The sequence below is a fragment of the Scardinius erythrophthalmus genome (genome assembly GCF_964197995.2).
Source record: "Scardinius erythrophthalmus genome assembly, chromosome: 7".
Lineage (NCBI taxonomy): Eukaryota > Metazoa > Chordata > Actinopteri > Cypriniformes > Leuciscidae > Scardinius > Scardinius erythrophthalmus.
Window position 1 is genome coordinate 3,105,655 of NC_138227.1, and position 25,684 is coordinate 3,131,338.

The following is a 25,684-nucleotide window of genomic DNA, read 5'->3' on the forward strand; positions in this document are numbered from 1 at the left end:
AGATAGGTGGAGGGTTTAAAAGCTTAAGTGTGACACTCTTAATTGTTATTGTAACCAAAAATGTTTTTTGTTAAACCATTAATTTATAATGTTTAAGTAAGAAATGTTATAATGTTTTAGCAGTGATGCTTGTTCTCAGTGTTACTTACACAACTGATCTAGTTGCTGTAACTACAGGCATCAGCTTCTGAAGAACTTCATCTGCTGTGTTTTGTGTGTCACTAATAAAAAATAAAAAATAAACAAGTTAATTATTAATGCTAATAATAATAATTCATATCACAAGTAAATAATACATTATACCTTCCAAAATGCCCTCAAATATTTTTTTAATTAAACACTGGTTTATAAAGGATATGTGAAAAAGTTTTAGTATCTATAACTGTAGAAGCCTCGTAATTAGCCAACACAGATTTGCTTTTTGTTTTCTTGTCAATGTTGCAGTGGCAGGTCTATTAGTCTGCATTTACACTACAACACTATTTTGACATATCAGAATTTTGTCCTGTCCGTTGCTATGGTTATCACCATGGAGACATTTAAGAGAGAGAAAAAGTATTTTTGTACCTGCATCAGCAAATTATTCGCAGAAATTTTAAGCACACAAGTTTGTTTGCTTGTTACTTGTTTATTTACCTACTTGTTTATTTAATAATTTACTTAGTTTTATTGTCACAGGAAATTAAGGGAAATGAATCATTGTCCATCATTTTGCAAGCATCTGGTGATAAAGAAAAATGATGATGGTGATAAAGAAAAATTATGATTAATCTATTTTATTTTCTTAATACTTCTCATGGCCCATAGTGAAAAAAAATGCACATTTTCATGGATCAAGAAATATTTTGTGTTAAACAAGTTGTCTTTGAAATGAGAAGTAAGCTAATCTAATCTTTTATCCTTACAGCGCGTCAGTTATGCGGTGATGTGCTATCAAATTATTGCAGGCATGGCCCAGTAGGGAGCCCCCTTCTCCGTTTTCGTTCATTTCGTTCGGAAGTGTGCATGGCTGCGTTACACGTTTCCGCCCCACGGTCACGGCACAAAAATACTATTAAAACTTAATTTTGGAAAAATACTTTCTATTAAATATCTTTCTATTAACTGGCTTTTTTATTAATGCAATAAAGTGAATGACAGCCGTCTGTGTCTCCATCCGTCAGTTTAGTGTTTAGTGATTAATTTACACAGAAACAAAAGATAACATGTATGCCTGCATATCCGAATACATTATTTGTGTCTTACATTTCATAATGAACTCAGAAAAACTCAGTGGTGACTCGTTTTCCATCAGTTCTTTTACGTGAATTGGAATGTGTGCAAAGGATTGTGGGAGATTGAAGAACACGAAGGATACACTTGATGCATCCTTCAAAATGAGCAGAATTAAAGACACTAAATGAAGTCCCTAAAAAGACCCTTCAAACGGAGACGGCCTTCAGAGGCGCTTGATGACGAGGCAGTCGAGATATGCAGCCTTACTAGGACACAGCCACGGTTTGAGAAACACCCGCAAATTATATACAATATCCCAGAAATCAATCTGTGCCCCGTGATTTAAACACCTCTGATCTCTGAGTTTCTCTTTGTTCATAATGTTTTAGACTGCAATGATTGTACTCAGTGTTACTTACTGATCATTTCTGTCTCCAATTAAGCTGCTCAGGTTAAACTCCTGCAATGTCTCCTCTGAAGACAACAACACAAACACTAAAGCTGACCACTGAGACGAGGAGAGTTTTACATCACGTAATCCTCCAGAGCTCCTATGAGGTTCAGCTTCGTTCACTAGTGAAAGATCACCCAGTTCATTCAGACAGTGAAACAGATTGATGTATTTATCTGGAGAGGGATTTTCACTGATCTTTTCTTTAATATAGTCAACTGTTTTCTCATTGTTGTGAGAGCTGTTTGCTGTCTGTGTCTTTAGTTCTTGTAAGAGACTCTGATTAGACTCCACTGACAGACCCAGAAGGAAACGAAGAAAAAGGTCCAGATGCCCATTTTTAGTGTCTAAAGCCTCATCCACAGCTCTCTGATGGAGATCAGATAGGGAAACTGTGTCTCCATTAGTTGGTTTGGTAATCTGGTCAAACACATTGATGTTATTGTTGATAAAGGAGAGATGCACATATAGTGCTGCTAGATGTTCCTGAATGCTCAGATGAACAAAGCTGAAGACTTTCCCCTGACACAAGCCCAACTCCTCTGTGAAGATCTGAGTGCACAATCCTGAGTAAACTGATGCTTCTGTCTCATCAATGCCACACTCGCCCAGGTCTTCCTCATAGAAGATCAGGTTGCCTTTCACAAGCTGTTGATAAGCCAGTTTCCCCAGTTTGACAATCATGTCTTCATCTTTCACTTTCTTCTCATAGTCCTTCTCATGTTTGATGTTGGTCTGAATGAGTAGGAAGTGTGTGTACATTTGAGTGAGAGTCTTGGGAATCTCTTCTCTCTCTGCTTTACTCAACATCTTCTCTAGAACAGTGGCTGAGATCCAGCAGAACACTGGGATGTGGCACATAATAAAGAGGCTCCTTGATGACTCCAGGTGTGAGATGATCCTGTCGGCCAGACTCTGATCACTGATTCTCTTCCAGAAGTATTCCTCCTTCTGTGTGTCACTGAAGCCTCGTACCTCTGTCACTCGATGGACACACTCAGAGGGGACGAGATCCGCTGCTGCTGGTCTGGAGGTGATCCAGATGAGAGCAGAGGGAAGCAGATTCCCCACAATGAGGTTCGTCAGCAGCTCTTCCACTGAGGCTGATTCAGTCACATCATACAACCTCACATCGCTCTGAAAATCCAGAGACAGACGACACTCATCCAGACCATCAAAGATGAACAACACTTTATACTCATCACTGGATATTTCCATTTCTTTTGTTTCAGGGAAAAAGAGATGAAGAAGGTCTGAAAGACTGAGTGTTTTGTCCTTCATCAAGTTGAGCTCTCTGAAAGCAAGTGGAAAAATGAGCTGGACGTCCTGATTCTCTTTCCCTTCAGCCCAGTCCAGGATGAACTTCTGCACAGAGACTGTTTTCCCAATGCCAGCGACTCCCTTTGTCAGCACAGTTCTGATGGGTTTGTCTTGTCCAGGTAAAGGTCTAAAGATGTCACTGCATTTGATCGGTGTGCCCTCTGTTTCTGCTCTCCTGGACTGTATCTCAATCTGTCTCACCTCATGCTCATTACTGATCACTCCACTTTCACTCTCTGTGATGTAGAGCTCTGTGTAGATCTCGTTCAGGAGTGTTGGGTTTCCCTGCTTTGATATTCCTTCATACAAACACTCAAACTTCTGTCTCAGATTTGATCTCAATGTGTTGAGGACTTCAGCAGGATTAGAGTCATGGCTGTAAGATTAAAATACCACATTATTACACAAGTTGGAGAAGTAAATAATCATAAATTACAACAATATTTTTGTATATACTGTATATTTGCTGTATTATGGGACACAGAACATCAATAGATTTCTGAAATGTTTCAATCATGTGTTTGAGTGATGTGTGATGAGAAGTGCAACACCTGAAATTAAACAACAACAACAAAAGTCCTGCATTTTACCTGAAACCAGGATACAAGCTTCCATTAAAGTCTTGTGGTTGAATCACAGGCTTGTACACAGTTTTGTTTTTAACTGGTCTGGATAGAAGATTTGACCTTAAATCAGAATGAAGAGGGTAAAGAATCAGACACACTGATATTGATGTAATTGTGTCATTAACAGAGTAACAGACCAACAGCTTTTACAGTGTGTGAATGTATTAACAATACAATACATAGAGCTTTACACAAGAGAAAAATGATAATCAATAATAGACTGAAACTTGCAGGATTTTAACTTAGAATTATTTGGTTCAAATCCAGATCATTACACTGCTGTATATTAATAATTTCATAAAATTAAAATACTATAAGTATAACTTTTTTAGAAATTATATACCTGAGATCAGGCCGTTTGTCTCCACTCTTAAATGTCAGTGGCTGCTCCATAGAGCGGTTACTCTTCATAGACACACAGCTGGACTCTGGATTTGATCTCTTCTGATGGACTGGACTGGTTTCAAAACTAAGTAAAATAAAAAGCATACAGACTTATAAATGTTCAGCACTTTTACTGGAAACTTCTGTGTTAGGAAAGACCAGGGAGTGTTGTGCATTTTAATATAATAGAAATACCAGCTGACAGGGCTCTCTGTATGTTTACGGTATGTTTAACATGTATCTACTATACCTAATATTTTTCCAAAGGAATGGATATTGAATCAAGATTGGAATCAAATCACAAGAATTGAATTTAATTGAAATTGTGATATTTGTGTCAAGCAACAATAAAAACAGTAGCATACCAGTCATTGTACCATGTAACATTGTGTTGTCACTAAACTTAATACAATTATGTTTAGTTAGCAAATGTTTTTAACTTATTGTGATGCAAGTTTTTTTTTTACATCCCCCCAATCCACCCATTTTATGTTACATTTTCACTGTTTACAAAGACATCTCGTCTTTTTGGCTTGTTGGAAAATCCAGATCAAATCCCAGAAGGTAAAACCAAAACAAAATAAAGTTAAAACTTGTTTTGAACAATTTCTTTGTCATCTGCAGATTGATTGTAAGTGGGGGGGGGGGGGGGATCTGGCCATATCGCCCAGCCCAGCTTATAACTAGGGCTGAACGATTAATCGCACTTTCCATTTTAAAATCGCAAAGGCTGCGATTATTAAGTTGGCTTGAGAAAGCCAACTTACTAAAATCCTATTTAAACTTATTATTATTAAGTTGGCTTGAGAAAGCCAACTTACTGAAATCCTATTTAAACTTATTAAGTTGGCTTGAGAAAGCCAACTTACTGAAATCCTATTTAAACTTATTCTTCTTCTTCTTCTTCTTACTTCTTTTTCTGACCGCAAATTTTGGGACACTAACTCCTCCTAGACCGTTCAAGCTACATACTCCAAACTCGGGTCAGACCTTCATACTGTTCTAATCTATCTATCTATCTATCTATCTATCTATCTATCTATCTATCTATCTATCTATCTATCTATCTATCTATCTTCAAACCTTATCTATCCATCTATCTATCTATCTATCTTCAAACCTTATCTATCTATCTATCTATCTATCTATCTATCTATCTATCTATCTATCTATCTATCTATCTATCTATCTATCTATCTATCTTCAAACCATATCTATCTATCTATCTATCTATCTATCTATCTATCTATCTATCTATCTATCTATCTATCTATCTATCTATCTTCAAACCATATCTATCTATCTATCTATCTATCTTCAAACCTTATCTATCCATCTATCTATCTTCAAACGTTTTCTATCTATCTATCTATCTATCTATCTATCTATCTATCTATCTATCTATCTATCTATCTATCTATCTATCTATCTATCTATCTATCTATCTATCTATCTATCTATCTAACTTATCAATCTGTCTTTCTTTCTAACTAATCTATCTATCTTTCTAACTAACTTATCGATCTATCTTTCTTTCTTTCTTACTAATCTATCTATCTTTCTAACTAACTTATCTATCTTTCTTTCATTCTAACTAATCTATCTTTCTAACTAACTTATATTTCTTTCTAACTAATCTATATATCTTTCTAACTAACTTATCTATCTTTTTTCTTTCTTTCTTACTAATCTATCTATCTTTCTAACTAACATATCTATTTTTCTTTCTTACTAATCTATCTATCTTTCTAACTAACTTATCCATCTTTCTTTCTTACTAATCCATCTTTCTTTCTTTTTAACTAATCTTTCTATCTTTCTAACTAATCTATCTATCTTTCTAACTAACGTATCTTTCTTTCTTAACTAATCTATCTTTTTAACTAACTTATCTATCTTTCTTACTAATCTATCTATCTTTCTAACTAACTTATCTATCTTTCTTTCTAACTAATATATCTATCTTTCTAACTAAGTAATCTCTTTCTTTCTTTCTTTCTTTCTAACTAATCTATCTATCTTTCTAACTAACTTATCTATCTTTCTTTCTAACTAATCTGTCTATCTTTCTAACTAACTAACTAACTAATCTATCTTTCTTTATTTCTTACTAATCTATCTATCTTTCAAACTAATCTATCTCTTTCTTTCTAACTAATCAGTCTTTCCCTCTTTCTTTCTTTCTTTCTTTCTTTCTAACTAATCTTTCTTTCTTTCTAACTAATCTTTCTTTCTTTCTAACTAATCCTTCTTTCTTTCTTTCTAACTAATCTTTCTTTTATTCTTTCTTTCTTTCTTTCTAACTAATCTTTCTTTCTAACTAATACTTTCTAACGAATCAATTTAACTAATCTATCTATCTTTTTAACTAACTTATCTATCTTTCTTTCTTACTAATCTATCTATCTTTCTAACTAACTTATCTATCTTTGTTTCTTACTAATCTATCTATCTTTCTAACTAATTTATCTATCTTTATTTATTTCTTACTAATCTATCTATCTTTCTAACTAACTAAATAATCTATCTTTCTTTCTTTCTTTTCTTAACTTATCGATCTTTCTTCCTTTCTAACTAATATATCTATCTTTCTAACTAACTTATCTATCTTTCTTTCTTTCTAACTAATCTATCTATCTTTCTAACTAACTAATCTATCTTTCTTTATTTCTAACTAATCTATCTATCTTTCTAACTAATCTATCTCTCTTTCTTTCTAACTAATCAATCTTTCTTTCTTTCTTTCTTTCTTTCTTTCTTTCTTTCTTTCTAACTATTCTTTCTTTCTAACTAATTAATCTTCTTTCTTTCTTTCTTTCTTTCTTTCTTTCTTTCTTTCTAACTAATTAATCTTTTTTCTTTCTTTCTTTCTTTCTTTCTAACTAATCTTTCTTTTTTCTTTTTCTTTCTTTCTAACTAATCTTTCTTTTCTTTCTTTCTTTCTTTCTTTCTTTCTTTCTTTCTTTCTTTCTTTCTTTCTTTCTAACTAATCTTTCTTTCTAACTAATCTTTTTTCCTTTCTTTCTTTCTTTCTTTCTTTTTCTTTCTTAATAATCTTTATTTTTTCTTTCTTTCTTTCTTTCTTTCTTTCTTTCTTTCTTTCTTTCTTTCTTTCTTTCTAACTAATCTTCTTTCTTTCTAACTAATCTTCTTTCTTTCTTTCTTTCTTTCTTTCTTTCTTTCTTTCTTTCTTTCTTTCTAACTAATCTTCTTTCTTTCTCTCTTTCTTTCTTTCTAACTAATCTTCTTTCTTTCTTTCTTTCTAACTAATCTTTTCTTTCTTTCTTTCTTTCTTTCTTTCTAACTAATTAATCTTTTTTCTTTCTTTCTTTCTTTCTTTCTTTCTTTCTCTTTCTTTCTTTCTTTCTAACTAATTAATCTTTTTTCTTTCTTTCTTTCTTTCTTTCTTTCTTTCTTTCTTTCTAACTAATCTTTCTTTTTTCTTTTTCTTTCTTTCTAACTAATTAATCTTTTTTCTTTCTTTCTTTCTTTCTTTCTTTCTAACTAATTAATCTTTTTTCTGTCTTTCTTTCTTTCTTTCTTTCTAACTAATCTTTCTTTTTTCTTTTTCTTTCTTTCTAACTAATCTTTCTTTTTTCTTTTTCTTTCTTTCTAACTAATCTTTCTTTTCTTTCTTTCTTTCTAACTAATCTTTCTTTCTTATCTTTCTTTCTAACTAATCTTTTTTCCTTTCTTTCTTTCTTTTTCTTTCTTAATAATCTTTATTTTTTCTTTCTTTCTTTCTTTCTTTCTTTCTTTCTAACTAATCTTCTTTCTTTCTTTCTTTCTTTCTTTCTAACTAATCTTCTTTCTTTCTCTCTTTCTTTCTTTCTAACTAATCTTCTTTCTTTCTTTCTTTCTTTCTTTCTTTCTTTCTAACTAATCTTCTTTCTTTCTTTCTTTCTTTCTTTCTTTCTTTCTTTCTTTCTTTCTAACTAATCTTTTCTTTCTTTCTTTCTTTCTTTCTTTCTTTCTTTCTTTCTAACTAATTAATCTTTTTTCTTTCTTTCTTTCTTTCTTTCTCTTTCTTTCTTTCTTTCTTTCTTTCTTTCTTTCTTTCTCTTTCTTTCTTTCTTTCTCTTTCTTTCTTTCTAACTAATTAATCTTTTTTCTTTCTTTCTTTCTTTCTTTCTTTCTTTCTTTCTTTCTTTCTAACTAATCTTTCTTTTTTCTTTTTTTTTTCAAACTAATCTTTCTTTTTTCTTTCTTTCTTTCTTTCTTTCTTTCTTTCTTTCTTTCTAACCAATCTTTCTTTCTAACCAATCTTTCTTTCTTTCTTTCTTTCTAACCAATCTTTCTTTCTTTCTTTCTTTCTTTCATTCTAACCAATCTTTCTTTCTTTCTTTCTTTCTTTCTTTCTTTCTTTCTAACCAATCTTTCTTTCTTTCTTTCTTTCTTTCTTTCTTTCTTTCTTTCTTTCTTTCTTTCTTTCTAACCAATCTTTCTTTCTTTCTTTCTTTCTTTCTTTCTAACCAATCTTTCTTTCTTTCTTTCTCTTTCTTTCTTTCTACCTAATCTTTCTTTCTTTCTTTCTTTCTTTCTTTCTTTCTTTCTTTCTTTCTTTCTTTCTTTCTAACTAATCTTTCTTTCTTTCTTTCTAACCAATCTTTCTTTCTAACCAATCTTTCTTTCTTTCTTTCTTTCTTTCTTTCTAACTAATCTTTCTTTCTTTCTTTCTAACTAATCTTTCTTTCTTTCTTTCTAACCAATCTTTCTTTCTTTCTTTCTTTCTTTCTTTCTTTCTTTCTTTCTTTCTTTCTTTCTAACTAATCTTTCTTTCTTTCTTTCTTTCTTTCTTTCTAACCAATCTTTCTTTCTTTCTTTCTTTCTTTCTTTCTTTCTTTCTTTCTTTCTTTCTTTCTAACCAATCTTTCTTTCTTTCTAACCATTCTTTCTTTTTCTTTCTTTCTAACTAATCTTTCTTTCTTTCAAACTAATCTTTCTTTCTTCCCTTCTAACTAATCTTTCTTTCTTTCTAACTAATCTTTCTTTCTTCCCTTCTAACTAATCTTTCTTTCTAACTAATCTTTCTTTCTTTCTAACTAATCTTTCTTTCTTTCTTTCTTTCTAACCAATCTTTCTTTCTTTCTAACCAATCTTTCTTTCTTTCTTTCTCTTTCTTTCTTTCTAACTAATCTTTCTTTCTTTCTTTCTTTCTTTCTTTCTTTCTAACTAATCTTTCTTTCTTTCTTTCTAACCAATCTTTCTTTCTTTCTTTCTTTCTTTCTAACCAATCTTTCTTTCTAACCAATCTTTCTTTCTAACCAATCTTTCTTTCTTTCTTTCTTTCTTTCTTTCTAACTAATCTTTCTTTCTTTCTTTCTAACTAATCTTTCTTTCTTTCTTTCTTTCTAACCAATCTTTCTTTCTTTCTTTCTTTCTTTCTTTCTTTCTAACTAATCTTTCTTTCTTTCTTTCTTTCTTTCTTTCTTTCTAACCATTCTTTCTTTTTCTTTCTTTCTAACCAATCTTTCTTTCTTTCTTTCTTTCTTTCTTTCTAACCAATCTTTCTTTCTTTCTAACCATTCTTTCTTTTTCTTTCTTTCTAACTAATCTTTCTTTCTTTCAAACTAATCTTTCTTTCTTCCCTTCTAACTAATCTTTCTTTCTTTCTAACTAATCTTTCTTTCTTCCCTTCTAACTAATCTTTCTTTCTAACTAATCTTTCTTTCTTTCTAACTAATCTTTCTTTCTTTCTTTCTTTCTTTCTAACCAATCTTTCTTTCTTTCTCTTTCTTTCTTTCTTTCTTTCTTTCTTTCTTTCTAACCAATCTTTCTTTCTAACCAATCTTTCTTTCTTTCTTTCTTTCTTTCTTTCTTTCTTTCTAACTAATCTTTCTTTCTTTCTTTCTAACTAATCTTTCTTTCTTTCTTTCTAACCAATCTTTCTTTCTTTCTTTCTTTCTTTCTTTCTTTCTTTCTTTCTTTCTAACCAATCTTTCTTTCTTTCTTTCTTTCTTTCTAACCAATCTTTCTTTCTAACCAATCTTTCTTTCTTTCTTTCTTTCTTTCTTTCTTTCTTTCTAACTAATCTTTCTTTCTTTCTTTCTTTCTAACTAATCTTTCTTTCTTTCTTTCTTTCTTTCTAACCATTCTTTCTTTTTCTTTCTTTCTAACCAATCTTTCTTTCTTTCTAACCAATCTTTCTTTCTTTAATTCTTTCTTTCTAACCAATCTTTCTTTCTTTCTAACCATTCTTTCTTTTTCTTTCTTTCTAACTAATCTTTCTTTCTTTCAAACTAATCTTTCTTTCTTCCCTTCTAACTAATCTTTCTTTCTTTCTAACTAATCTTTCTTTCTTCCCTTCTAACTAATCTTTCTTTCTAACTAATCTTTCTTTCTTTCTTTCTAATCTTTCTTTCTTTCTTTCTAACCAATCTTTCTTTCTTTCTCTTTCTTTCTTTCTTTCTTTCTTTCTTTCTTTCTTTCTTTCTTTCTTTCTAACTAATCTTTCTTTCTTTCTTTCTTTCTTTCTAACTAATCTTTCTTTCTGTCTTTCTTTCTAACTAATCTTTCTTTCTTTCTTTCTAACTAATCTTTCTTTCTTTCTTTCTTTCTAACCAATCTTTCTTTCTTTCTTTCTTTCTAACCAATCTTTCTTTCTAACCAATCTTTCTTTCTAACTAATCTTTCTTTCTTCCCTTCTAACTAATCTTTCTTTCTTCCCTTCTAACTAATCTCTCTTTCTTCCCTTCTAACTAATCTTTCTTTCTTCCCTTCTAACTAATCTTTCTTTCTTTCCAACTATTCTTTCTAACTAATCTATCAATCTAACTTTAAACTACTTTAAACTTCAAACTACTTTAAACTTCAAACTACTTTAAACTTCAAACTACTTTAAACTTCTAACTTCTTTAAACTTCTTCAAACTCTCTGGTCAGGCTTTCTCAAGCCAACTTAAAGTTTGTCTCAACAAACTTTTTTTTCTAGTTCTTCTTTTTCTTCTTAGCCAAAATTTTCTGACTCTAACTCCTCCTAGACCGTTAAAGCTACGGCAACCAAACTCGGGTCAGACCTTCAGACTGTTCTGACTTGGTGTGCTATATCTTTTCAGACTGGTTTGACTTTCAGTTTTCTTAAAAATTAATATTAAAAATCATAAAAACCCCATTGACTTTCATTGCAGACTGCTCAAAATGAGCCAAGACTACGTTGGCCCATTAGTGCACAAACCAAAAACTCAAATTTAAACTCTCTGAAGCCCTAGACTCAATTAAACTACCATTCTAAATCTATCTATCTATCTATCTATCTATCTATCTATCTATCTTCAAACTATTTCTATCTATCTATCTATCTATCTATCTATCTATCTATCTATCTTTTAACTAATCTATCTATCTATCTATCTATCTATCTATCTATCTATCTATCTATCTATCTATCTATCTATCTATCTATCTATCTTCAAACCTTTTCTATCTATCTATCTATCTATCTATCTCTTTCTAACTAATCTATCTATTTAACTAATCTATCTTTCTTTTTAACTAATCCATCTTTCATTTTAACTAACTAATCCATCTTTCTTTCTAACTAATATATCTTTCTTTCTTTCATTCTAACTAATCTATCTTTCTTTCTAACTAATCTATCTTTCTATCTAATCTTTCTTTCTAACTAATCCATCTTTCTTTCTTTCCTTCTTTCTTTCTAACTAATCAATCTTTTTTCTTTCTCTCTCACTAATCTATCTTTCTTTCTAACTAATTAGTCTTTCTTTCTTTCATTCTAACTAATTAGTCTTTCTTTCTTTCTTTCTTTCTTTCTTTCTTTCTAACTAATCCACCATTCTTTCTTTCTTTCTTTCTTTCTTTCTAACTAATCCACCTTTCTTTCTTTCTTTCTTTCTTTCTTTCTTTCTTTCTTTCTTTCTTTCTTTCTTTCTAACCAATCTATCTATCTTTCTTTCTTTCTAACCAATCTATCTATCTATCTTTCTTTCTTTCTAACCAATCTATCTATCTTTCTTTCTTTCTAACCAATCTATCTATCTATCTTTCTTTCTAACTAATTAGTCTTTCTTTCTTTCATTCTAACTAATTAGTCTTTCTTTCTTTCTTTCTTTCTTTCTTTCTTTCTAACTAATTAGTCTTTCTTTCTTTCATTCTAACTAATTAGTCTTTCTTTCTTTCTTTCTTTCTTTCTTTCTTTCTTTCTTTCTTTCTTTCTTTCTAACTAATCCACCTTTCTTTCTTTCTTTCTTTCTTTCTTTCTTTCTTTCTTTCTTTCTTTCTTTCTTTCTTTCTAACCAATCTATCTATCTTTCTTTCTTTCTAACCAATCTATCTATCTATCTTTCTTTCTTTCTAACCAATCTATCTATCTTTCTTTCTTTCTAACCAATCTATCTATCTATCTTTCTTTCTAACCAATCTATCTATCTTTCTTTCTTTCTAACCAATCAATCTATCTTTCTTTCTTCCTTTCTAACCAATCAATCTATTTTTCTTTTTCTTTCTTTCTTTCTTTCTTTCTTTCTAACCAATCTTTCTTTCTTTCTAACCAATCTATCTTTTTTCTTTCTTTCTAACCAATCAATCTATCTTTCTAACCAATCTATCTTTTTTCTTTCTTTCTAACCAATCTATCTATCTTTCTTTCTAACCAATCAATCTATCTTTCTTTCTTTCTAACCAATCAATCTATCTTTCTTTCTTTCTAACCAATCAATCTATCTTTCTTTCTTTCTAACCAATCAATCTCTTTCTTTCTTTCTAACCAATCAATCTATCTTTCTTTCTTTCTAACCAATCTATCTTTCTTTCTTTCTAACCAATCTATCTTTTTTTCTTTCTTTCTAACCAATCAATCTATCTTTCTTTCTTTCTAACCAATCAATCTATCTTTCTTTCTTTCTAACCAATCAATCTATCTTTCTTTCTAACCAATCTATCTTTTTTCTTTCTTCTAACCAATCTATCTATCTTTCTTTTTCTTTCTTTCTTTCTTTCTTTCTTTCTTTCTTTCTTTCTTTCTTTCTTTCTTTTTCTTTCTTTCTTTCTTTCTTTCTTTCTTTCTTTCTTAATTTCTTTCTTTCTTAATTTCTTTCTTTCTGTCTTTCTAACCAATCTATCTTTCTTTCTTTCTAACCAATCTATCTTTTTTCTTTCTTTCTAACCAATCAATCTATCTTTCTTTCTTTCTTTCTTTCTTTCTTTCTTTCTTTCTTTCTTTCTTTCTTTCTAACCAACCTATCTTTTTTCTTTCTTTCTTTCTGTCTTTCTAACCAATCTATCTTTCTTTCTAACCAATCTATCTTTTTTCTTTCTTTCTAACCAATCAATCTATCTTTCTTTTTCTTTCTTTCTTTCTTTCTTTCTTTCTTTCTTTCTTTCTTTCTTTCTTTCTTTCTTTCTTTCTTTCTAACCAATCCATCTTTTTTTCTTTCTTTCTAACCAATCAATCTATCTTTCTTTCTTTCTAACCAATCAATCTATCTTTCTTTCTTTCTAACCAATCTATCTTTCTTTCTTTCTAACCAATCTATCTTTTTTCTTTCTTTCTAACCAATCAATCTATCTTTCTTTCTTTCTAACCAATCAATCTATCTTTCTTTCTTTCTAACCAACCAATAAATCTTTCTTTCTTTCTAACCAATCTATCTTTCTTTCTTTCTAACCAATCTATCTATCTTTCATTCTTTCTAACCAATCAATCTATCTTTCTAACCAATCTATCTTTTTTCTTTCTTTCTAACCAATCAATCTATCTTTCTTTTTCTTTCTTTCTTTCTTTCTTTCTTTCTTTCTTTCTCTTTCTTTCTAACAATCTATCTTTTTTCTTTCTTCTAACCAATCTATCTATCTTTCTTTCTTTCTTTCTTTCTTTCTTTCTTTCTTCCTGTCTTTCTAACCAATCTATCTTTTTTCTTTCTTTCTAACCAATCAATCTATCTTTCTTTTTCTTTCTTTCTTTCTTTCTTTCTTTCTTTCTTTCTTTCTTTCTTTCTTTCTTTATAACCAATCTATCTTTCTTTCTTTCTAACCAATCTATCTTTTTTTCTTTCTTTCTAACCAATCAATCTATCTTTCTTTTTCTTTCTTTCTTTCTTTCTTTCTTTCTTTCTTTCTAACCAATCTATCTTTTTTTCTTTCTTTCTAACCAATCAATCTATCTTTCTTTCTAACCAATCTATCTTTCTTTCTTTCTAACCAATCTATCTTTTTTCTTTCTTTCTAACCAATCAATCTATCTTTCTTTCTTTCTAACCAATCAATCTATCTTTCTTTCTTTCTAACCAATGAATCTTTCTTTCTTTCTAACCAATCTATCTTTCTTTCTTTCTAACCAGTCTATCTATCTTTCTTTCTTTCTAACCAATCAATCTATCTTTCTTTCTTTCTAACCAATCTATCTTTTTTCTTTCTTTCTAACCAATCAATCAATCTATCTTTCTTTCTAACCAATCAATCTATCTTTCTTTCTTTCTAACAATCAATCTATCTTTCTTTCTTTCTAACCAATATATCTTTCTTTCTAACCAATCTTTTTTCTTTCTTTCTAACCAATCAATCTATCTTTCTTTCTTTCTAACCAATCAATCTATCTTTCTTTCTTTCTAACCAATCAATCTTTCTTTCTTTCTAACCAATCTATCTTTCTTTCTAACCAATCAATCTATCTTTCTTTTTCTTTCTTTCTTTCTTTCTTTCTTTCTTTCTTTCTTTCTTTCTTTCTTTCTAACCAATCCATCTTTTTTTCTTTCTTTCTAACCAATCAATCTATCTTTCTTTCTTTCTAACCAATCAATCTATCTTTCTTTCTTTCTAACCAATCTATCTTTCTTTCTTTCTAACCAATCTATCTTTTTTCTTTCTTTCTAACCAATCAATCTATCTTTCTTTTTCTTTCTTTCTTTCTTTCTTTCTTTCTTTCTTTCTAACCAATCCATCTTTTTTTCTTTCTTTCTAACCAATCAATCTATCTTTCTTTCTTTCTAACCAGTCAATCTATCTTTCTGTCTTTCTAACCAATCTATCTTTCTTTCTTTCTAACCAATCTATCTTTTTTCTTTCTTTCTAACCAATCAATCTATCTTTCTTTCTTTCTAACCAATCAATCTATCTTTCTTTCTTTCTAACCAACCAATAAATCTTTCTTTCTTTCTAACCAATCTATCTTTCTTTCTTTCTAACCAATCTATCTATCTTTCATTCTTTCTAACCAATCAATCTATCTTTCTAACCAATCTATCTTTTTTCTTTCTTTCTAACCAATCAATCTATCTTTCTTTTTCTTTCTTTCTTTCTTTCTTTCTTTCTTTCTTTCTCTTTCTTTCTAACAATCTATCTTTTTTCTTTCTTCTAACCAATCTATCTATCTTTCTTTTTCTTTCTTTCTTTCTTTCTTTCTTTCTTTCTTTCTTTCTGTCTTTCTAACCAATCTATCTTTTTTCTTTCTTTCTAACCAATCAATCTATCTTTCTTTTTCTTTCTTTCTTTCTTTCTTTCTTTCTTTCTTTCTTTCTTTCTTTCTTTATAACCAATCTATCTTTCTTTCTTTCTAACCAATCTATCTTTTTTTCTTTCTTTCTAACCAATCAATCTATCTTTCTTTTTCTTTCTTTCTTTCTTTCTTTCTTTCTAACCAATCTATCTTTTTTTCTTTCTTTCTAACCAATCAATCTATCTTTCTTTCTAACCAATCTATCTTTCTTTCTTTCTAACCAATCTATCTTTTTTCTTTCTTTCTAACCAATCAATCTATCTTTCTTTCTTTCTAACCAATCAATCTATCTTTCTTTCTTTCTAACCAATCAATCTTTCTTTCTTTCTAACCAATCTATCTTTCTTTCTTTCTAACCAGTCTATCTATCTTTCTTTCTTTCTAACCAATCAATCTATCTTTCTTTCTTTCTAACCAATCTATCTTTTTTCTTTCTTTCTAACCAATCAATCAATCTATCTTTCTTTCTAACCAATCAATCTATCTTTCTTTCTTTCTAACAATCAATCTATCTTTCTTTCTTTCTAACCAATATATCTTTCTTTCTAACCAATCTTTTTTCTTTCTTTCTAACCAATCTATCTTTCTTTCTAACCAATCAATCTATCTTTCTTTCTTTCTAACCAATCAATCTTTCTTTCTTTCTAACCAATCTATCTTTCTTTCTTTCTAACCAATCTATCTTTTTTCTTTCTTTCTAACCAATCAATCTATCTTTCTTTCTAACCAATCTATCTTTCTTTCTTTCTAACCAATCAATCTATCTTTCTTTCTTTCTAACCAATCAATCTATCTTTCTTTCTTTCTAACCAATCAATCTATCTTTCTTTCTTTCTAACCAATCAATCTTTCTTTCTTTCTAACCAATCTATCTTTCTTTCTAACCAATCTCTTTCTTTCTAACCAATCTATCTTTTTTCTTTCTTTCTAACCAATCAATCTATCTTTCTTTCTAACCAATCTATCTTTCTTTCCTTCTAACCAATCAATCTATCTTTCTTTCTTTCTAACCAATCTATCTTTTTTCTTTCTTTCTAACCAATCAATCTATCTTTCTTTCTTTCTAACCAATCTATCTTTCTTTCTTTCTAACCAATCTATTTTTTTCTTTCTTTCTAACCAATCAATCTATCCTTCTTTCTTTCTAACCAATCAATCTATCTTTCTTTCTTTCTAACCAATCTATCTTTTTTCTTTCTAACCAATCTTTCTTTCTTTCTAACCAATCAATCTATCTTTCTCTCTTTCTAACCAATCAATCTATCTTTCTCTCTTTCTTTCTAACCAATCTATCTTTCTTTCTTTCTAACCAATCAATCTATCTTTCTTTCTAACCAATCTATCTTTTTTTCTTTCTTTCTAACCAATCAATCTATCTTTCTTTCTTTCTAACCAATCTATCTTTCTTTCTTTCTAACCAGTCTATATTTTTTTCTTTCTTTCTAACCAATCAATCTATCCTTCTTTCTTTCTAACCAATCAATCTTTCTTTCTTTCTAACCAATCTATCTTTTTTTCTTTCTTTCTAACCAATCTATCTATCTTTCTTTCTTTCTTTCTAACCAATCAATTCAATTCAAATTCAAAAATTGCTTTATTGGCATGACTGTACATGTTACAATATTGCCAAAGCTTGGAACACATAGAATAATTATAAAGTATAAAATTATAAAGTACAAAATAATAAAATATTATAATATAACTTAAATCTAAATGTACAACTTAAATTAATTGTACAAATTAACAGTGTAACAAATTATAATATCATTTGAACATTTTACACCACAGAACATTTTACACCACAGTGTTTTAACATATACACACACACATATCACTGAAGGTCACTGTGGTGGACAGTAGGGAAACACACTGAGGTCAGACACACACATCACACACACATTCGCCTGCTGTCTCTCAGGCTGTGGCACACACACACGTATCTGGCAGCCAGTGCTGCTGTCTGGCCCTCTCCTAGCAGGATCTTCATCTGATCTACTTCAGTCATGGCTGTAAAGTTCTGTATTAAGTTAGTGAGTTTGCTAAAGTAGAGTTCTCTGACTGAACTGTATTTGTGACAGTGAAGGAGGAAGTGCGTCTCTGTCTCGACCTCTCCTGTCGTACAGTGAACACACACCCTCTGCTCTCGGGGTAACCAGCTCTTCCTGTGTCTGCCCGTCTCGATGGCGAGACTGTGTTCGCTCAGCCTGTACCGGCTCAGGATCCGTCTCTGCTTTGTGTCTCTCACACTCTGGAGATATTCTTCCAGTTCATAATTTGATTTCAGATTTCGATAGAATTGTAATTTACTTTGTGTTTTAGTTTCCTGATCCCAATGTTCCAGATATGTATTTTTAGACTGTTTGATAATTTGGTTTGTCCTGATGTGTGTGTGAGGAGCAGTGCTGGTCTGAGACTGGTTAGTGTTAGTAGGGTTAGTCTGGTTAGTGAGTCTCAGAACCAGCTGACTGAGGGGACTCTTTTCGGGGTTCAGTTCTTGGGTTTGTAGTGCTTTAAAATGTAATGATTCTGTGGGACTTGATTTTAGATGCATCCAGAATTTGAGGGATCTTTTTTGCATATTGATAATCAATGGGAATCGGCCTAATTCTGCCCTACATGCATTATTGGGTGTTTTCCTTTGTAGTTTTAGAATCATTTTGCAGAATTCAGTGTGTAGGGCTTCTGTTGGATGCCTGTCCCATCTAGTGTAGCTCTGATCACTGAGTGGACCCCAAAACCTCACTTCCATACAGCGCAATGGGCTGAATTACACTATCGAAGATTTTACACCAGATTGGAATCGGTAATTCAATGTTTTGGAATTTTTTCTTAATTGCGTAGAGAGCTCTCCGAGCTTTATCTTTAAGAGCATTCACTGCCATACTGAAGCTCCCCGATGCAGTGATGAACAGGCCGAGGTAGGTGTACTGCATCGTGTGCTCTAGGGCGGTGCTGCCTAGGCTGAACTGGTATCTGTGTTCCTGACATCTGGGCTTCTTCTGAAAGACCATAATGTTGGTCTTGGTGAGGTTGACTGCCAGGGCCCAGTTCTGGCAGTAGTTCTCCAGCAGGTCCAGGTGCTGCTGTAGTCCCTGTGCAGTGGGTGACAGCAGCACCAGGTCGTCTGCGTACAGCAAGAGCTTGATGCTCCTGTCCTGCAGAGTGAGTCCAGGGCCTGTAGACTGCTCCAGCTGCACCGCTAGTTCATTAATGTAGATGTTGAACAGCGTTGGACTCAGGCTACAGCCCTGCCGCACTCCTCTTTCCTGGGTGAAGAATTCTGTGTGTTTGTTGCCAATTCGTATTGCACATTTGTTGTTCGAATACATTGATTTTATAGTGTCATAAACTTTACCCCCTACACCACTTTGTAAAAGTTTGTAATATAATCCGTTGTGCCAAATAGAATCAAATGCTTTTTTGAAATCGACAAAGCATGCAAATATTTTTCCGTTTTTGGTCTGTTTTACGTGTTTATTGATTAGGGTGTGCAGGGTGTAGATGTGGTCAGTAGTTCTGTGATTTGGAACGAAGCCGATCTGACTCGAGCTCAGGACATTGTGTTCGTTAAGGAAGCTTACAATTCTGTTGTTTAAAATACTGCTAAATAACTTCCCCAGATTACTGCTCACACAAATGCCTCTGAAATTATTAGGGTCCAATTTATCTCCACTCTTATGGATTGGGGTAATAAGTCCTTGGCTCCAGATGTCAGGAAAACAGCCTGAACTGAGTACAATGTTGAACAGTTTGAGCACGGCCGCCTGCAGCTCAGGTGTGCTGTGTTTCAGCATCTCTCCTAGAATGCTGTCCGGACCACAAGATTTCTTTCCTTTCTGGCTTTTGAGTTTGTTTGTCAATTCTTCATGTGTAATTGGGAAGTCAAGTGGATTTTGATTATTATTAATTGTCTCTTTTAAGAGTTTGTAAATTTTGTTTGATCAGATTATAATTATCATTAAGTTGGTTTGATGGGATTTCTTTATATAAGTTTTCAAAGTGGTTTGTCCAAATTTCTCCATCTTGTATTGGCAGGTCTTGTGGTTTCGTTGTGCTCAGATTGTTCCACATTTCCCAGAACTTATTCTGATTTATTGAATGCTCTAATTCTTCTATACTTTTGGTCAGATGGTGTTGCTTTTTCACTCTAATTGTGTCTTTATATATTTTTAGTTTAGAAAAGTATTCAGTTCTTATCTCAGTGTTGTTTGGTTCTTTATGTTTCAGATTTGATAATTTTCTAAGTTGTTTTCTTAATGTTTTGCATTCTGAGTCAAACCATTTTTCATCTTTTGGAGTATTTTTAGTGTATTTTTTGCCTTTCTTTTTTAATTCACTTTTATGTGCTGCTTTTTTAAATATGTAATTTATTTCGTTTGTAGCCGAATTAACACCATCTTTAGTTGTTTCGAATTTCTTATTAATAAATGTATTTATTAGATTTTTTAGTTCTTCAGAACTGAGGGCTTGGACAAATTTGTCTGCGCTGTCTGGAGCCCATCTGAACCTCTGCTGGACCGGATACATTTGGCAGGTTTGGCAGGTTTCCGGCCTGTGTTGTTCTGGTGTGTGATGTGTTTTGATATAGATGTTAGTTTGGTTATGGTCAGAAAGCGGAGTTTGCTGTTTGACAGTGAATGCATTGAAGGAGGAAGGGTCCATGTCAGTGATGGCATAGTCAACTACACTAGCTCCAAGACCTGAACAACACGTGAACCTCCCTAAAGAGTCCCCTCTGATCCGGCCGTTCAGTATGTACAGGCCTGAGGCTCGGCAGAGCTGCACCAACTCTCTACCGCTTTTATTCACGGTTTGATCAAGGTTGTTTCTCGGTGGAAGTTTTCTTGTGAGACTCGGGGGGTTTTGGCCAAACACATATTCATTGCCCTTTGGATCTATGACATCCGGTTCAGATCCAGTTCTGGCATCAAAGTCTCCACACAGCAGCACGTTTCCCTGGGCCTGGAAACAGCTGATTTCTGTGTGGATGTTGTTGAGGTATTCCTCGTCATGGTAAGGGGACTCCGCTGGGGGAATGTAGATGGCACAGAGATATGTGTCTGTAGCTGAAATGCCAATTTGGTTTAATTTTAACCAGCAATGAAATTTCCCCACTGTAATGGTGGAAATGTGTTTGGCCAGATCCTCCCTGTACCACACCAGGATTCCTCCCGAGTCTCGTCCACGATGGACTGTACTTATCTTGACTGAGGGCACAATTACTTCATCTACTTCACAACTACTTAAATCTATATTTTTTTCTTTCTTTCTAACCAATCTATCTATCTATCTTTCTTTCTTTCTTTCTAACCAATCTATATTTTTTTCTTTCTTACCAATCAATCTATCCTTCTTTCTTTCTAACCAATATATCTTTTTTCTTTCTTTCTAACTAATATATCTATCTTTCTATCTTTCTATCTATCTATCTATCTATCTATCTATCTATCTATCTATCTATCTATCTATCTATTTATATATCTATCTATCTATCTATCTATCTATCTATCTATCTATCTATCTTTCTAACCAATCTATCTTTCTTTCTTTCTTTCTTTCTTTCTTTCTTTCTTTCTTTCTAACCAATCTATCTTTTTTCTTTCTTTCTAACCAATCTATCTTTCTTTCTTTCTAACCAATCTATCTTTCTTTCTTTCTAACCAATCAATCTATCTTTCTTTCTAATCAATCTATCTTTCTTTCTTTCTAACCAATCTATATTTTTTCTTTCTTTCTAACCAATCAATCTATCTATCTTTCTTTCTAACCAATCTATCTTTCTTTCTTTTTAACCAATCTATCTTTTTTCTTTCTTTCTAACCAATCTATCTTTCTTTCTTTCAAACCAATCTATCATCTTTCTTTCTAACTAACCAACCAATCAATCTATCATCTTTCTTTTTTTAACCAATCTATCTTTTTTTCTTTCTTTCTAACCAATCAATCTATCTTTCTCTTTCTTTCTTTCTTTCTTTCTTTCTTTCTTTCTTTTCTAACTAATCTTTCTTTTTTCTTTCTTTCTTTCTAGCTAATCTTTCTTTTTTCTTTCTTTCTTTCTAACTAATCTTTCTTTTTCTTTCTTTCTAACTAATCTCTTAATTTTTCTTTCTTTCTTTCTAACTAATCTTTCTAACTAATCTTTCTTTCTTTCCTTTTTTCTTTCTTTCTTTCTTTCTTTCTTTCTTTCTAACTAATCTATTTATCTTTCTTTCTTTCTAACTAATCTATTTATCTTTCTTTCTAACTAATCTATTTATCTTTCTTTCTTTCTAACTAATCAATCTTTCTTTCTTTCTTTCTTTCTTTCTTTCTTTCTTTCTTTCTTTCTTTCTTTCTAACTAATCAATCTTTCTTTCTCTCTTTCTTTCCTTCTAACTAATATATCTTTCTTTCTAACTAATCAATCTTTCTTTCTTTCTTTCTTTCTTTCTTTCTTTCTTTCTTTCTTTCTTTCTTTCAATCAATATTTCTTTCTTTCTCTTTCTTTCTAACTAATCTTTCCTTCTTTCTAACTATTCTTTTTTTTCTATCTAATTTATCAATCAAAATTTAAACTACTTTAAACTTCAAACTACTTAAAACTTCTAACTACTTTAAACTTCTTCAAACTCTCTGGTCCGGCTTTCTCAAGCCAACTTAAAGTTTGTCTCAACAAACTTTTTTTTCTAGTTTTTTATGCGCAGCTTATCAGTGACGTACGGCTCTATAAACGCTGCTCCATCTGAAAGCATTGAGAGTTTGAGTCACTTATAACATGCATTTGAAAAAAAACAACACGCGTCAAACATCTTTCCAAAACATGAGAAGAATTCATGAACCTCGTCCAACAAAAGACAACATTTAATAACATGCATTTACTCCAAACTCACTTCATAACGACAGCTGAGCTCCTCCTTCTGTGAGATGATGTGCCTTCTTACACAGAATAAGGCAGTCGTGTGTTTATAAGTCATGTTTAATCAAAGCGTTTCAATCTTCTGTTTATTCAGCTACAGCGATAGGGATTTCCTGGAATGATGCGCATTATTGTACTTCTGCGGCGTGGCATATTTAGCGTGTTTGCATGAGAGCGCCCTCTGGCGTTCAAATGGGGCAGTATTTACTACCAATCAGCCGCACTCCACTGACCAGCTGCGCATAAAATAATCGCAGCCTTTGCCATATCGCGTGCGGTTTTATTGCGATTAACCATTCAGCCCTAGTTATAAGTGACTCAAACTCGCAGTGCTTTCAGATGGAGCAGCGTCTACAGAGCCGCACATTTTTTATGCACAAGCTGCGCATAAAAAAATAAATCGTAATAAGCCAACTCGATTTAAGCTTTCAACAAATCTGAACAAGCAGTTCGAAAAATCCAATCAATTTTACACCTACTCCATTATATAAAGGTGGAAAAAAATCTCGACTTACATTTATTTGATGTCATTGACTGACTGAGATAAATTATGCGTCTAATTCAAAACTATCATACTATAAGTACATCTTTTATAGTAATGATATACCTGATACCAGGCCGTTTGTCTCCACTCTTAAACGTTAGTGGCTGCTCCATAGAGAAGTTACTCTTCATAGACACACAGCTGGACTCTGGGTTTGAGCTCTTCTGCTGGACTGAACTGGTTTCAAAACTAAGTAAAATAAAAAGCATACAGAGTTATAAATGTTGTGCACTTTTACTGGAAACTTCTGTCTTAGGAAAGACCAGGGACTGTTGTAACACTTTTGTTTTAACATCTATAACTATTTTGAGAAATTAACTTACTGGTTGGTTGGTGATTCAAAAAATTTACTAAAGCGACAGAAAAAAACGGTAATATTTGGAATTATGATTTCAAAACAAACAAATTGAAAACAACTATAGAATTATAGGATGATTCAACTCAGGTGAACATCAACCACGATCACATGACTTCTTTCAATGGCCCGATGAAGAAACCAATGATTTGCTGACCTTTAAAGATAATCCACCTTACTGTACTCTAGTAACGGTGCTCTTGCTGTGAAGCATCACTGTTCTGACCAGACACTGTGAAGCTTTCAACAAATGACTTCTTTCAATGGCCCGATGAAGAAACCAATGATTTGCTGACCTTTAAAGATAATCCACCTTACTGTACTCTAGTAACGGTGCTCTTGCTGTGAAGCATCACTGTTCTGACCAGACACTGTGAAGCTTTCAACAAATCTGAACCAGCGGTTAGAAAAATCTGCTCAATTTTACACTCGATTATATAAAGGTGGAAAACATCTCAGCTTACACTTACTTGATGTCATTGCTAGTATTAGACTGACTGATATAAATGATGCGTCTAATTCAAAAGTGTCATACTATAAGCACATCTTTTATAGAAATGATATACCTGAGATCAGGCTGTGTGTTTCCACTCTTAAACGTTAGTGGCTGCTCCATAGAGAAGTTACTCTTCACAGACACACAGCTGGACTCTGGGTTTGAGCTCTTCTGCTGGACTGAACTGGAACAGAGAACAGGTTCAGTTTAATCCTTTAGATTAAACTTTAGATCAATGTCTTCATTCTTAATGATAGGAACCATATTAATATAAACACATTCTTTCATCAAAAAGAACTTTGAGATAACTTTTCTGATCTTTTTATTTAATATTTCATGTTAGTTTTATATTTAAATACAACAAAGATCAACAAAGATCATTTTCTGTGATGTAACACAATATTTAATAGTGTTTGTTGAAAGTACCTGCATCCTGGAGAAAAATCTCCATCTCTGGATCCTTGTGAATCAGCCATGATGAAGATACAGGAGAATCTGATGAGTTTGATCTCCTCCACTGACTCTGAATGAAGAAACATTCACACACTAAATTGAACATGTTTAGTCAAAACAGGTAGGTAAAAAAAAAAAAAAAAACGACCCACCAAACACAAAAGTCCTCCAGCTTTAACGCCAAAAAGATACATGGAAATTTCTTCTTAAACGTTAATAAAAAAAATGTTGATACTGTTTTTTCCTGTGTCGTATTTGTATTTTTCCTGCTCAAAATGGCAGCAAGAGGACTTACATTCACTTTATTGCTGCGTTCCAGTCCAAAATTGTCAAGCCCTTCACTCGCTAACTTCCCTCCTTCTCGTTCACTCGGATGTACGTCATTGCTTACGTTGCATGAGTGCCCCCACTACTGGCGGAAACTGCAATGGGCTGAATTGGAATGTCCTAAGCCCTTGATCACTTGGAATCAGCTATGGAGTTTATTTATATTTACATTTTTTTACCTTTAAGAATTTAATGCAGCATCCAAATGTATTTAGGTGTGTTTGGGTTGTTTTAAATTAAAAATATATAATTAATATATCATAGAGTTGTTTGTTGTGGTGGTGATTAGACACATATGTGGTGACGTCACAATCGTACAGCATTGTGGGACATATAGGTGCCTGAAGTGTACATATAAAGTAGACTCTTTTTTTAATAATGACTGGAGAAAATCCGATTTTATCTTAATGTGTAATGTCACTCACTGTCCAGGAACACGATTGTTATTTGCAAAAATTATTTTAACGTTAAGTATTTTGACCTGTACACGCTCAGTCAATGGATGGACGATCTGACTGTATTAACGTTAACGCTACCTCCGGTTGAGTGGCCTGACTTCTACACCTACCTGATAGAGAAACTGAGCGTATAAAGAGAAACTGATGGCATATAAATCTTTAGATGCCTATAACTGTACTAAATGGTCACGTTCAAGACTTGTGTGGTAGCCTACGATCCGCAGTTCTGCATAACCAACGCCACGGCCAGACCAGAAGACGACAATGTAAAGAGTGACATTACAGTGCAATTTTAATGATGTGAATATTTTCTAGAAATAAACATTCCAGATACAGCATACTCATTTTTTAACTATGTATTTGATTACCCTTTCTTACCAGGTTCTTCAAAAAGTCTAATCACAATAAATCAAAACAATGTAACATTATACAATCATAGATGATTCACAAATAATCACAATAATTTTGAAAACATTATACGATCAAATTTCAAATTGGAGCCTGTACTCCGTCACTTCTTGCACTCAACAACACAACAAGAAGACATTTAATAACAATATTAATAATTTAAGCTCCTTATTATGTAGCCGAATCTGTGTTGGTTTGTGTTGGTCGCCTCCAGTTTTCCCTTTGTTTTGCCACCAGCTAACGGTGTGATGTAACTGTGACGTCGGCTCGAAATTGGTCTATGTGTGTCTAAGAACAACAACGC

At 32.0% G+C, this 25,684-nt stretch overlaps 1 protein-coding gene across 6 annotated transcripts in view; it reads right to left on the reverse strand.

The window, feature by feature from the left end:
* LOC308694106 (NACHT, LRR and PYD domains-containing protein 3-like) overlaps positions 1-25,684 on the reverse strand; it is a 92,259-nt gene that overhangs the window by 51,253 nt on the left and 15,322 nt on the right. For 5 of the 6 annotated variants that reach the window (XR_014030556.1, XM_081371400.1, XM_081371398.1 and 2 more), the window contains exons 2-8: positions 24,161-24,257; positions 23,805-23,918; positions 22,947-23,072; positions 3,956-4,081; positions 3,577-3,672; positions 1,635-3,362; positions 150-221 (exon numbers count right to left, since the gene is read on the reverse strand). Coding sequence is in view for 5 of the 6 variants with exons in the window: in XM_081371400.1 (XP_081227526.1) it covers positions 150-221; positions 1,635-3,362; positions 3,577-3,672; positions 3,956-4,081; positions 22,947-23,072; positions 23,805-23,918; positions 24,161-24,210 (2,312 nt within the window). In the remaining variant the exon portion in view is untranslated. The remainder of the gene's footprint in view (positions 1-149; positions 222-1,634; positions 3,363-3,576; positions 3,673-3,955; positions 4,082-22,946; positions 23,073-23,804; positions 23,919-24,160; positions 24,258-25,684) is intronic. The other variant, XM_081371399.1, reaches the window with a different exon arrangement.